This window comes from Pipistrellus hanaki (assembly GCF_964339955.1).
Source record: "Pipistrellus hanaki genome assembly, chromosome: 1".
Taxonomy (NCBI): domain Eukaryota; kingdom Metazoa; phylum Chordata; class Mammalia; order Chiroptera; family Vespertilionidae; genus Pipistrellus; species Pipistrellus hanaki.
The window spans coordinates 186,212,903-186,226,944 of NC_140503.1; the positions used below are offsets into that span (position 1 = coordinate 186,212,903).

A 14,042-nucleotide genomic window follows, 5' to 3' on the forward strand; every position below is an offset into this window, starting at 1 on the left:
CTGACTTCAATTACAGCCTTACTTATAATTGCAATAAGGTTGAGTCTGCAAAAATGTAATGGTTCTATAACCATATTATCAGGCAACTGAATGATTTTGTAACTTATTCTCTCCTCCCTCCTACCTCCCCACCGCTTCTTTTCTGTTGCATAACCACTATACAGATGACATTTTTGGGGAAATGTGTACTTACTTAATATTAATTTATATAATTCTAGAGTAAAATCCATTATTTTACTCTCTAGATTCATTTGCTGGTCACAGCTTTAATTAAATAGTGTCCAATTTAAAAAAAAATGTTAATACCTAAATTAGTGTGTTTCTAAGACTTTATTTTTTCCCATCTCAAAGATGTTGAAGGGGAGATTACCTTTATAATCTCTTGGTAGCTTCCTATAATCTCAGTAGCTTCCTATGGCATAAAGAGTATAAATTCAAGTTTCTTATTATTTCTCCCAATCTGGCCCTGCCTCTTCTTTTTTTTTCTTTTCATTTTTTTATTGAAGTATTATATGTGTACATATCTTACCATTGCCCCCACCCCACTCTTATACATTCCTGACCTCCCTGCGTTTTTCATCCATTGGTTATGCTTATATTGCCTCTTCTTGTTTGACGCTCCTGTTCACTGTTCCTGGTCCTCATGTTCCCGAAAATGCCAGGCTCACTCCTGCCTGCAGGGCTTTGCTCCTGCTCTTCCAGGTAGTTTACACTGTCCCTTAGCTTTCCTCATGGAAGTTCTCATTGAGGTCTCAGCTCGGGTCTCCATGGAGAGGCCTCCCTTCCACTCAGTATGAAGCTGCTCAATGAGTATAGCTAATGTTTCTGGAGCTCTCACTATGTGTGAGGCATTGTTCTCCACATCTGTTAACTCCCCAGGTCCTCACAACCCCGCTGAGGTGGGTGTTACTATCCTCTCCATGTATAGATGGTGAAACAAGCACAAAGAGATCTATCAATCATTCTATCAAGAGCTGGTTTTCTTTTCATCATACTTAACGTGTTCTGTAATTATCTTGTTCTCTAGAAAGTAAGTCCCCAAGAAGAAGGGACCTTATCTTTTCTGCTGTTTCTGCAGCTTTTTATTTTTTTCTTTATTGATTAAGGTATTACATAGGTGTCCTTATTCCCCCATGACCCCCCCCCCCCAAATCATGCCCTCACCCCCTTGGTGTCTGTGTCCATTGGTTAGGCTTATATGCATGCATACAAGTCTTTTGGTTTATCTCTCCCCCTTGTTTCTGCAGCTTTTTAAAAATGGCTGCCACATAGTAGGCACAGTGTTTAACTTCTAATGAATGTGTTGAATGAAAAAGTGAACTACTGAACAATGGATGTACTGATTTGCTCATGATATCTGTGATGAGAAATGGGAACTTTCAGAGGTGATAATGCTGTTGTAATTGTATGAAAGGACTAGAAACATTTCATTCAATAACTGTTGAGCACTTTTTTCCCCCTGTTATGTCATTCTGTGGGCATATAAGCATGTGATCATGAACCCAGGCAGAGGAAGAAAGAAAGACTATATGTCAACACACTCAGTAACCCAGTAGTCACTGGTCAACAGGTGAGTGCCAGGTACAGTGGTTGCTGCCAACTGAGGACTAGTATAGTCACTATTTATCGTTTTAGATAAGGAGATTTTGTCATGACCACAACCACCATGTGGCCCTGTGACCAGTTCTGGGTGCAGATTATGTCAGGCAGCCATTGCTGTGAAACGTCTGGCTCCAGTAGGGAAATTTTCTATTTTGTTTTTAAACTGTCCTGTTTTTCTAAACAAATGAGATTTGATTTTTTTTTTTCCTTCCTGGTGCCCAATGGATACTAATTTCACCGGACTTTGGAGCTGGAAAAGAGCCCAAGATTATTAGCCTACTTTCCTCTCTGTACAAGGGAAGAGAATAACTCCCCAGGGAGTAGGTGGTTTGCTTGGGGTCACATAAATAACCAGTGGAAGAGCCTGAGCTTGCCACACAACCACTAAGAGGGTTTAATGGCCTCACACTCTTAGGGGAAGGTGAGCATGTGTTCACTTCAGGGCTGTGACCATCACCATCCTATGTTTTCTTGATCAAGAAAACTATTGCTGGAAGCTGAAATGCTCTATTCTTATGAATGCTGCTTGTATATCCTTACTTAGTAATAGAAATATCTCCTTGTAGCACAGTCAGTAGCTAAAACCTTTTGCATGACTTCAGGGCAATGAAAGCCCCACTTTCCATGAAGCCTCCATGAGAACGATTGGTAGATCTGGGCCTCATCCTCCTCCACGTGCCTTCTGTGAGGGGAGGACACAAAAGCGGACTCCGTTCTTACTAAGTCTTTGGGGATTAAGAACTGCTGGTGGTCTTTAATGATTTATGTGAATGAGTTCTCTGAATTAATATACAGACCCCAAGAGGCATAGCTTCCCTCCTTAAATCAAAGGACAAACTGGTATAGGAAGGAAAGGTAACTGTACCATCTTAGTTTTACCTTCTTTGGGGCAGAATGGAGGAAGGATCTTCTGCCAGTTACCTTTGCCATCTCTGTACATCAGCATCTCAGTGAGGCATTGCCCAGAGGACAATGAACACAGAGCTCTTTTTTTAAATATATTTTTATTGATTTCAGAGTCCACAGGCTGACACTCTATCCACTGAGCCAAACTGGTTGGGGTGATCATCAAAATTATTTTTAATTACTCTAGCTTTCATGTTGGGGAAGGAGTTGATTCTAATTCATTTGTCCTTTGCGGCATAGAAATTTTTGAATAAAAATTAATGTGTGAGGAGATGTGATGTCCAACTCCTGCTAGCAGCATTTGAGATCCCAGTATAAATGGATATGTCAGGGGAGGAGTGACACCTAACTCCTCAGCTAAGAACATCCAAGTGCCCAGGCCCCCAACAGTCCCATTACCTAAAGTACAGCCTGAGGGTATCAGTTCAGAGGAGAGCAGAGGCCTGGGGTTCCTGAGGCTCTCTGTCCAACTGAGGTGCCAGAAAGAGTACACGTGGCACTGTCATTAAGGAACATCTTCGGGAATGTTTGAGGTTGATATGCCTCGGTTTGATAACCCATGTCTTAGTCTGGGCTGCTGTAACAAAACTTCATAGTTTTGGTGGCTGGGAAGCCCAGGACCAAAGCGCCAGCAGATTGAATGTCTAGTGAGGACTCACTTCCTGGTTCAGAGATGGCTGTCTTCTTGCTGTGTCCTCCTCTGATGGAAGAGCTTAGCGATCTCTAGGGGGTCTCTTTTACAAGGGCACTAATCCCATCCAGGAGGGCTCAACCCTCTTGTCCTAATCACATCCCAAAGGCCCCACCTCCAAATACCACCCCTGTGAGGGGTGAACTTTGGAGGGGGACACACAAACATTTGGTCTGTAATAATACATATGTGAAATTTTGATTCTATGGAACTAGGAGGGAAAGCTAGTGTTGTATCTAAAACATGATGTAGTGAAAGAAAATGATGAACCCATGTGACTGACCATGGGCCAAGCTCCCGATGTGACTAACTGTAAATGAGGGTCAGTGAACTTATGTGGAGCCGTGTGACATCTAAGTGTTGAATATAAACCGTGACTCTCACTCCCTGCCTGTCGACCTGGAAAATTGGCTGCCAACTGGAGGATGCCATCCAGCCTTCTTCACAAGCATGACAGGTGCTCTCAGATCCAGCCTGGGTGCTTTTTTAGTGCCATATCTCACCTGTCTTTACCTGGCCTTTGTCTGTGCTTCATCTTGTCCTACTAGAGGCCCAGTACATGAAAATTCATGCACCAGACGGGGTCCCGCAGCCCAGCCTGCCCCCTCTCATAGTTTGGGAGCCTTCCGGGGCAGGAGTGACCCGGCGATCAGGGGGAGGTGACGTCCCCATCACACCTCTGTTGCTGCCACTGCCAGCAGCGCAAGCCTCAGGTGGCCCTAGGCTGCTGGGAAGCCACTATCTGAGGCTTGCCTGCACCTCTGGCCAGTCTTGGGCAGCTGTGGGGCTGAGGGGACTGGGCACCGCCATCTTGTGACTGTGGGCACCGCCATCTTTGTGGTCATGACAGTCAATTAGCATATTCCCTCCTTATTGGCAGTGGGTGCCCCCATCTTTGTGAGGGCGTGATGGTCAATTAACATATTCTCTCTATATTAGGTAAGATTCCCACTCTCCTGCACACTCTGCACTCTTCCCTGCTCCCTAGGTCTCCATGCTCATGTTCCTCCCCTTTGTAGAAAGCCTAAGTGATTTTCCCGGTTCGTGGAACCACAAAACCCCACAGGCAAGCTTTTCTTATAGCACAGTTTATTGCCAGCTCTTGGCTGCATAGTGTCCTTATCAGTGGGTGGAGAAGCATGTGCTTGTCCCAGAAAAAAAAAAAAAACGGCCAAATAACCACTCCTTTGTCATGTGGTATTTGTTTGCTCCGCAAACGTTTACCAAGTACCTGCTACCTGTGTTAGGAAGATGAGTAACACACCACCCGTAGCCCCAGGGAGTTCCCTTCCTGGACCAGGGAGACTGACACAGAGGCCGGCAGTCAGGAAACGTTCTGGTTAGTGTTTTGCTGGAGAGAGGGTAGCATGGAGGACTGTGGGGACACAGAGAAGGCTCACTGACTTTAGTGAGAGGCCCCAAGTTGCAGCTCTTAAGGGGGGAGTTGGCATCGGCTTGGCAGAAAAGAGAAGGCAAATGGGTACTTGAGACAGAATGCTGTTTGTGTGAGCCTCTCTAGCAAAGGGGGAGAGAATTAATCCAGGCTCAATGAATTCTCGATAGGGTAAAGGAAGCAATTTAAATTGTTTTATTCTTCCAGAACTTACATGTTGTTTTTTTAACTTTGTTTTACTGTCAACTTTGCAATAAGCTGTTACCTCGTTGAAATTGCCTGAATCTGTTGAAGATTGTGAGATGACTTGATCTCAAAATATTTTAAATTTATTTGTGAACATACATTCTAATTAGTGAAAATTGTAAGATGATCATAGTGAGTTAAGCAATTGTGGTGGTTTCCTATTTAAACCTCATTGTTCATCTTTTTTTCTGTCTCCATCCAAAAAGGAAGGAAAAATCAAAAGCATTAAATATGTATGCTTAAATTTTTAAAAATATATTTTAAATGACTTCTGTCTTGTCAGTTCTTGTCTAAAACTATAATGTAAACCAATTTAAAATTTTTGTTACTTTTGGATATATTCTTTTGTAGTGGGAGTAAGTAAAGTAAGTTGAACATAGATGGGGGAAAGATGAACAAAAATTCTCAGTTTTTGAAATGGGTCAGTTTTTACATACTATAAAATGTTGCCTTTTAAACTTAGTGGAAATGTTAAATGTGGGGCTTTTTCTTTTTATTATGAAAGACACAAGAAGACCAGTAAGAAGATGCATGTAGCTTAGAACAGATTTTTGATCCTGGAATAGTTATGAAATGTGGCTTTGATCTGGAAACCGTGGTAAGCAAACTGCGGCTCGCAAGCCACATGTGGCCCTTTGGCCCCTTGAGTGTGGCTCTTCCACAAAATAGCATGGCCTGTCTATTTTGAAGAAGTGGCATTAGAAGAAGTTTAAGTTTAAAAAATTTGGCTCTCAACAGAAATTTCAATTGTTGTACTGTTGATATTTGACTCTGTTGACTAATGAGTTTGCCGACCAATGGTAGACAATGAAACATTTCTTATAGAGTAAGAAGACTCTCTCTCTCTCTCTCTCTCTAAGGTTATGAGAAGACCGATGATGTTTCAGAGAAGACTTCCCTGGCAGACCAGGAAGAAATACGGACTATATTCATCAACCAGCCCCAGCTGACGAAGTTCTGCAACAACCACGTCAGGTAGGAACTGCCAAAGGATGATCTGGACCAGCCAGCACACCCAAGTCCTGTGGGCCCTCTCCTCGCCAAAATGAAAAGGATTGCAAAGAGCTTGCGGTTACATCAGTTAATATTGAGAGCTTACTAGTGGGCGTCTGAATCGGCTATTTCTCCGTCTCCTAGCCAATAAGGAAAGAGCAGAAAGGATAAGCAGCTGCTTGTGGGTAAATTCTGTTGTGTTAAACCTGTTAATAGATTGTTGTTTGGGGTTAACAAATTTTCACATTTCAGAAGAGGTCCTTTGCCATTCTTCAAGGAGAACTCCTTTTGGCTAAATAGTTGTAAAAATTAGTATGGTGGTAAGGAATGGAGGGCTGTGAGAATTATTTCATTATTATATATTCACTACAGGCCCAGTGCATGAAATTCATGCACGGGGGTGTGTGTGCCTCAGCCCACCTACACCCTCTCCAATATGGGACATCCCTCTCACAATCCAGGACTGCTGGCTCCTAACCATTTCACCTGCCTGCCAGCTTGATCAACCCCTAACCGCTCCCCTGCCAGCCTGATCGATGATTAACTGCTCCTCTGCTGGCCCAATTACCCCAACTGCCCTCCCCTGCTGGCCCAATAACCCCTAACTGCCCTCCCTTGCCAGTCTGGTTGTGCCTAACTGCCTTACCCTGTTGGCCTGGTCACCTCCAACAGCCTTCCCCTGCAGGCCTGAGTCTCCCCATCTGTCCTTACCTGCAGGCCTGGTTGCTCTCAACTGCTCTCCTCTGCCAGCCCTGTCACCCCTAACTGCCCTCCCCTGCAGGTCTGGTCTCTCCCAACCACCCTACCTTGCCGGCCATCTTGTGGCAGCAATCTTGTGTCCACATGGGGGCAGCCATCTTGTGTGTTGGAGTGATGGTCAGTTTGCATATTACTCTTATTAGATTAGATAGGATTTCAACAGTTTATAAAAGTATCCCTGTCATAAGCCCAATTCACTAAGTGGCCCCTGGAACCAAGTGAGCACCCCCAATGCTAGCCCAGGGTTTCTCCATTGGCAACATTCCTACACTGGAGACGCGCCCACTTAAAGTGAACATTTACAACTTAAAATTCAAGCAGGAGTACCTTTTCACAGTTTGGGGAGTGCGGTGTGTGTCCCTTTAATCTCCTGTCCCTTATTAACGAGAGGAAGATTGGATGTTTCTAACACCTGAACGGTGACTGGCTGGCCATATCTGATGTGTTCAGTGCAGAGTCCTAGCCAAAGTCGTAGAGGGTCTCTGAAGAAAATTCAAACCCAGGAAACTCCCCATTTCTCTGAAGCTAGCCAGGGAAGGCATCTCTACTTAAAGTCTCTCTGGTTCCGCTCAAATTGCTGACTTTGTTGTTATTTTTGCAAGATTTTATTTTCAACGAACATATTATACATTTTCTTAACTAAAGTTGCTCTTCTTGGTAAGCTACCCCTGGTAATGTTGAAACAAGGATGGCTGACAAAGGAGAAAGAAAGATATATATTAGGCAGGAAATGAAAGTGTCTGTTTACCCAGTTCCTTTCAGTCCTTTTCATTCAGGTTCATGACCATTTGCAATAGTCTCCCAACTTGAAGCAGAGGACAGATGCTTCCTCATCTAATTTTGTAGATGGTGATACTAGGATTTTGTAAACATTGGAGCTAATTGTGGAACAATTAGGTTTTATGCTGCTTTCGTTTTATTTTCCAGCACTGCAAAATACAACATCATCACATTCCTTCCACGATTTCTCTACTCGCAGTTCAGAAGAGCCGCCAATTCATTCTTTCTATTTATTGCACTGCTTCAGGTAAAGTCCTGTCGTAAAACCTTAGTTCAACATCAGACGTTGCCATTTAATAAAAGCTTGTGACTGGTCTTCCGAAGCTTATCCGAACACAGAGAAATCAGCTGGTTTGAGTGCACATTTCCAGCTTCTGCGACAGCCCTGTTAGAATTTCACTACCTCTTTTAGTCTTTCCATTCATTTTTATCAGCTTATTTTTTAAAGTCCTGTAAATTCGATGTGGCAAGGACTATTCATTTGGGTTCCAAGGGGGATGGGGCATTTTCTTAAAATATCAATTTATTTTAGTAACAATATAACTGTCAGTTCTGAACCTTAGAATATAAGAATTATCACTTTAAATCTTGTTTCTCTTTGTAGTTGAAAAATCAGGGAGGGGGGAGTATTATTTTATTTAAAAATAGCATAAACTCTAATTGTAAAAAGAATTAGAAAACATATCAAAATTTATAACTCATTCCACCACTGAGAGGCAACTATGCTCTTAAAATCTGGGGGTATATATCCTTCTGGTCTTTTTTTTTCTCCTTGTATAATAACTTTAGTGTACAAAGGGGACCACAGAGTACATGTGTTTCATAACCTGCATTACCAGTATTTTCCCATGAGATTCATTGTGTAGCTAAAATATTATATTTTAATGGCCACATGATATATTAGTATATGGATATATTGTAATGTATGTAACCAAGCCCCCTTTGTAGGTGTTAGTCCTACACACAACTGCTTGCCAGGAAGTGAATTAACATGCTCTTCCAGCTGCTTCTTAGACTTGAGCAAATCACCTTATCCAGCGTCAGTCTGCTAAGATAGTAAAATCAAGGAAGCATATGTTAAGAGGCACTAAGATGTTACCGTTTTTAAATGTATTATCAACTTGCTAGTTCTCACTGGATTTCTCTCTCTCTCTTTTCCTTCAACTAGCAAATACCTGATGTATCACCAACAGGTCGCTATACAACACTGGTTCCTCTCTTATTTATTTTAGCTGTGGCAGCTATCAAAGAAATCATAGAAGATATTGTAAGTACTTAATTTTTTTCATAAGTAAATGACTATTTTTATATAACTATTTTAAAATATTATTTCTTCTTTCAGTTATTTCATTCTTGACACAAGCTGCTTAAAATGCCCATTCAGCTTAGAAGTGTGTAGAATATCCTCCCACTTCTACAGTTAATTTCTGTTGATTTTTATATGGTTAACATTTCAAAATGCTTGCTACAGTATTTCCTTATGTTCGTGGTTTATTAATGAAAGAAATTAATTTGAATGAAATAGTTGACTTAGAAAAAAATATATTTGACCATTATTATTAATTATGCTCAATTTTCAACTTGAACATTGTTTCAAGTTAAACAAAACCTCCAAACTATCTAAAAGTAAGTAGTGAAAGGATTCTTGGTTTTTTGGTTTTTTTTTTAAGTTTATGTACCCTAGTTTTCACCTCATTAAATACCTATGATTCCTTTCTTATTTTAGTAGTTCTAAGTTTCCTTTTCCTCTATCTTGTTGTATTAAAAGAAAGTAACAGCAAATGTGCTATTTTTATTTTTCCGTAGTAGCAGAGAAAAGGGGAAGTCAGTTTCCCCTTTATAAAATACATTCTCTAAGATAAATTCGGGCTTTTCTTTTTCTTCTGTTTTATCTGTTTGTTTACCTCCGTTAGTTGAGGAAGTCAACCTTTTTTTTCTATGCCCTTTAAATAAGATGCCTGTCTCAAACGACCTTCTGTCAAGCCTTCGGCAAGTCAGATGGTAAGGAGAGGAAAGGCCAAGACATTCTTTAGAAAGCTCCAATGTAAAGTTACACAAGCATTCATTAATATTATAGCTGCAGGGGATCCAGTTGGGATCTCACTGAGAACACATGAGCCATAGCACCACTAGCCCATTAGTTATGGGTCAGCCCACTGTTTACCAGGGAGGGGGGATCTTTTTTTCTTCCAAGGGCCATTTGGATATTTATAACATCATTCGCAGGCCATGCAAAATTATCAGCTTAAAAATTAGCCTGCTATATATGGTCAAACGTGTAATTCTCCCTGAATGCCTCGGCAGGGCCAGACCAAATGATTTCGTGGGCCTTATACAGCCCACAGGCTGGGTATTCCCTACCCCTGGTTTAGATCATCAGTGTCAAAAACATCAAGTGTGTAAGAGTGCAAACAGAGGTTGTGTGTGTAAAATACCAGCGTCCTCTTGATTGCAAATGACATACTTGGTGGGGACCACTAGCTGAAAAGTACAGGGGCCCTCTCCTCACACGTATTGTTCCACACGGACTTACCACCTTTCAAATGAAGGTTGGATTTGGCACTCTATACGGATTCATCTTTATTACAGTTTTGTCTCTCTCTTTGCCTTTTGTACTCCCTTTTCTTTGTTTGTTTAACCTAGGTTTCGTTGAGCATCTGTTACTTACTAGCATTGTGCTATTGTATTAGCAAAAGGTTTTCTCATTTAATTCCTTCACTAACTTTTGAAAGTTGGATATTAACCCCATTTTAAAGGTAAGGAAACTGAGGCTTGGAGAGGCCAAGTATCTTGTCTAAGAAATTGATGGAATTTCTATCCCATCCATTGCTCTTTTTTTATTGTTTTGGCGAGTCACCAATGATAATATGAATAACTGAACTTCTGGGATCCATATTCGTGCTTTATGTCCTTTACGTTTATTAAATCTTATATTAACCCTTTCAAGGATGAATGGTATTGTACCCACAGATGAGGGTGAGGAGGCACAGAGTAGTAAGGTAACTTGCCCAAGGTCTTTCAGCTGTTTATGTGGGGCTGTGAGGATTCAAATAAGGCTCCTGCCGTATAATCATTGCTCTAAGCTGCTTCTTCTACCCTTACCTTTTCTTTTCCTTAGCAAAGCTGTAAGCTCTCTACCTACATTTTTAATACCCCTCTTTATGAAAATACATGGTAAATATGCATATAAGTACAACGAATGGACACAAGGTTCTGGGGAGGGAGGGCATGTATGGGGAGGCAATGGTATATGTACACAGATAATAATTTAATAAAAAAAATTAAAAAGAAAATACATGGTAAATAGAATGGTATCCAAGAAGTTTTTTGTTTGTTTGTTTGTTTTAACAAAATGCCTATTAGAACACAACTAATTGGGCAGTTTCTGAAGGATATTATATTAGTACTAGAGGCCCGATGCATGAAGATTTTATGCAAGAATGGGCCTTCTCTTGGCTGCTGGCATCACATTCCCTCCAGCTGGAGCCGCCTTTTCCCTCTGTCCTGGAGCCGCCTTTCCGCCTTCCTATGCTGCCCAGAGGCCTGGAGCAGCTGGGGCAGTGCGGAACGCTGCTCTGTGCCTGATTGTGCAAATTAACCTGCCATCTTTGTTGGGTTAATTTGCATACTCACTCCTGATTGGCTTGTGAGGGTCATGAAGGTACGGTCAATTTGCGTCTTACTCATGGGGTAGATCATGGGGTAATAATAGTATCATTTGAAGTAGCTTTCTAATAAGTATTAAGGAATGGAGTAAAAAATGGACTGTAAGAATGATTTAACAAGACTGCTGGAGGGATATATCAAGGAGGCAACTGGATATAACTGTCTGGAACTCAGATGAGAGTTTTCGCTGGTATATATTTACATGTTGGTTATCATTGGAATTGCAGGTATGAATGAACTAAGAGACTGTAGAGTGAGAAGGAGAGAGGGTAAGGGAGTGAGCCTTTAGAAATTCCATCCCTGAATTACAAGCAAGGAGACAAAGGGGGCCGAGGTGCAGGTAGAAGACCTGGACGATGATGAACAAGAAATGTCTGGGTTGGAAAAATTCCCCGAAGTAGGATTAACCAATATTGCATCCTTAAGTATCCTGAAGCTCATGGAACTATTTACACAGTCCAGTTTATTGATGTGTTTCACTAAGTCTTGCTGGCATTAGTGAATTCTGATTTCAGGACAGTGAATGTATTTGAATTCAGAGAATAACTATATAAATTTTTCTAAACTATTACTTTTATAATAATGATCTCTTAAGATACAAAGATGCTTTCTTTTTGTAGTCATCAGATTAGAATCTGCCTCTCTGGGTGGGTCCTTATGTATATTCAGCACAATTATGTCCTGATAAGTAGCCTAGTTTATTCTGTGGTGGAAAGGTTGAAGAAAGGGATGCTCTGTACAGGAATTCTGTGTATGGAAAGTAATGTTCAGGAAATCCTCAGGTTTCACTAAGATTAAATTTCCTGTAGAAGTGGAATGTTTTGTTAATTAGCATTGTTAATTAGCATTTATTTCTCTCCTTTAGTTGAAAGTCTAACTATTATATATTAGAGGTACGCATTGTTTGGAAGTATTTGCACCTGCTCTGAGTATCTGCTTTTACCTTGGATCATTATTTCAGTCTAAAATTTATTTTGGGTTACTGTTCATTTTCTTAAAATCTTTATTAACAAACAAAAATGAGTAAGCATGCTCTACTGAATAATATGCTCTACCAAAGCTACAAATTTAACAGAACTTTAAAAAATTCAGTTAAGAATATTTTCTGGCAAATGGTGTGCTTGCTTTTGGAAGCAATAACTTGCCTATTAAAAGTGTACGTTATTACACTTTTACTTATGATAGTTTATTCTGAGAAAGGATTGTCCCTGCCATATGGGTGTGGCAAGGATTATTTTTCAATAAGCCTTCCACAGAAGCATTCTGAATGCACCACTTGCATTTTTAGCAGTTCACTGGCTGGTTATTGGGATGAAGCAAGTTCTCACTGCCAACTATTATGCCATTCCTCCTGAGGGTTGCTATGTCTCCAGACTTTTCTCTTGGAAAGTGTTTTTCCTATTATGCCCTGTGCCCCTAAAAACCATCTTTCTTCTCAATGGAAAGCTTAGGAACTCATTTGTTTTGCATATGTTCCATCCTATCTCATAGTCAGGTATATGCAGCTAAATCTGAACATGAGTTATATATGCTAGAACCTTTGAACACAGTCATTTACACTCAACACATTTTTCCAGCATCAGCAGAAGCTGATATGTTACTCACAATGGTATACGTTTAGACAGAAGCTATGGAAAACCTCTTGTTTCCATTGGTCATTCAAATCCTCACCTTCCTCCGGCCTGCCGTTTCTTTTCCTAACTGCTGTAAGGCCTTTGCTTCTGTAACTTTTCAAACTCACCTGCCTAGACATAGACTAACTCGCCTTTTTATTTATTTTTGTCTTAGTGCTTTTGGGAGGAAGGAGAACAGTATCATGCATTCACTGGCTTCTGATTTTCAGGGAGAGTGGCTCTTGGGGAGCAGTAGATGGAAGAGGCTTTGTGCAAGTGGTAGATGCACCTTGTTCCTAGTCACTGACAGACACATCATTAAATTATACAGGATGTATCAGCTTAATTAGATAATGGATTTTATAAGTTGAAAATATTTCAGTGCCATTATAAAATGGTAGTTATTATAGATAATTCTCTTGGGCAATCTTTTGTAAGTGAGTTATTGAAACAAATGACTAAGTCAGCCTTTCAGTGCAAACTCTTCTAGTACCGTGGTCGGCAAACTGTGGCTCACGAGCCACATGCGGCTCCTTGGCCCCTTGAATGTGGCTCTTTCACAAAATACCTGGGCGAGTTTATTTTGAAGAAATGGTGTTAGAAGAAATTTAAGTTTAAAAATTTTAGCTCTCAAAGGAAATTTCAATCGTTGTATTGTTGATATTTGGCTCTGTTGACTAATGAGTTTGCTGACCACTGTTCTATAATAGTACATTAAAATTTGAATTTTACCTGCATGCTGATGTTAGACCTTCCAAGGACCCATACACCTGGAAAAGGACTGTGGATTGCTTTCAGTATTAAAATCCCTGATTAGCCTCCCATCATCATACTCACAGCATATTTATGACATTGATATGGGTATGAAAAGAAGTTAAAGAAATCTCTTGTAGCCAAAACCGGTTTGGCTCAGTGGTAGAGCGTCGGTCTGCGGACTGAAAGGTCCCAGGTTCGAATCCGGTCAAGGGCATGTGCGTTGGTTGCGGGCATATCCCCAGTAGGAGGTGTGCAAGAGGCAGCTGGTCGATGATTCTCTCTCATCGACGTTTCTAGCTCTCTATCTCTCTCCCTTCCTCTCTGTAAAAAATCAATAAAATACATTTTTTTTAAAAAAGAAATCTCTTGTAGGTGCTATTTTGTTTTACTTGTCTTTCTCATTGTTTCACAGTTTTTATTTTTGCTTTTAAATTTTAGAAACGACATAAAGCTGATAATGCTGTGAACAAGAAGCAGACACAAGGTAGGAATTTTACAATTTATTTCTTGTATCTGTCAAATACACTCATACTAATATAAATAATCACTTCAGTTAAATGTAACTCAATTGAAAACACTGTATATCTCTTACATTTTTGTTCCAAGGTAAATTCTTGCTGTGTAGCATTTATTAGCA

At 40.6% G+C, this 14,042-nt stretch overlaps 1 protein-coding gene across 4 annotated transcripts in view; it reads left to right on the top strand.

The window, feature by feature from the left end:
• The window catches only part of ATP8A1 (ATPase phospholipid transporting 8A1), a 200,481-nt gene that overhangs the window by 21,982 nt on the left and 164,457 nt on the right, over positions 1-14,042 (top strand). For all 4 annotated transcript variants that reach the window (XM_084900562.1, XM_084900563.1, XM_084900561.1 and 1 more), the window contains exons 2-5: positions 5,699-5,813; positions 7,518-7,617; positions 8,539-8,637; positions 13,844-13,889. In XM_084900562.1, coding sequence (XP_084756688.1) covers positions 5,699-5,813; positions 7,518-7,617; positions 8,539-8,637; positions 13,844-13,889 — 360 coding nt within the window. The remainder of the gene's footprint in view (positions 1-5,698; positions 5,814-7,517; positions 7,618-8,538; positions 8,638-13,843; positions 13,890-14,042) is intronic.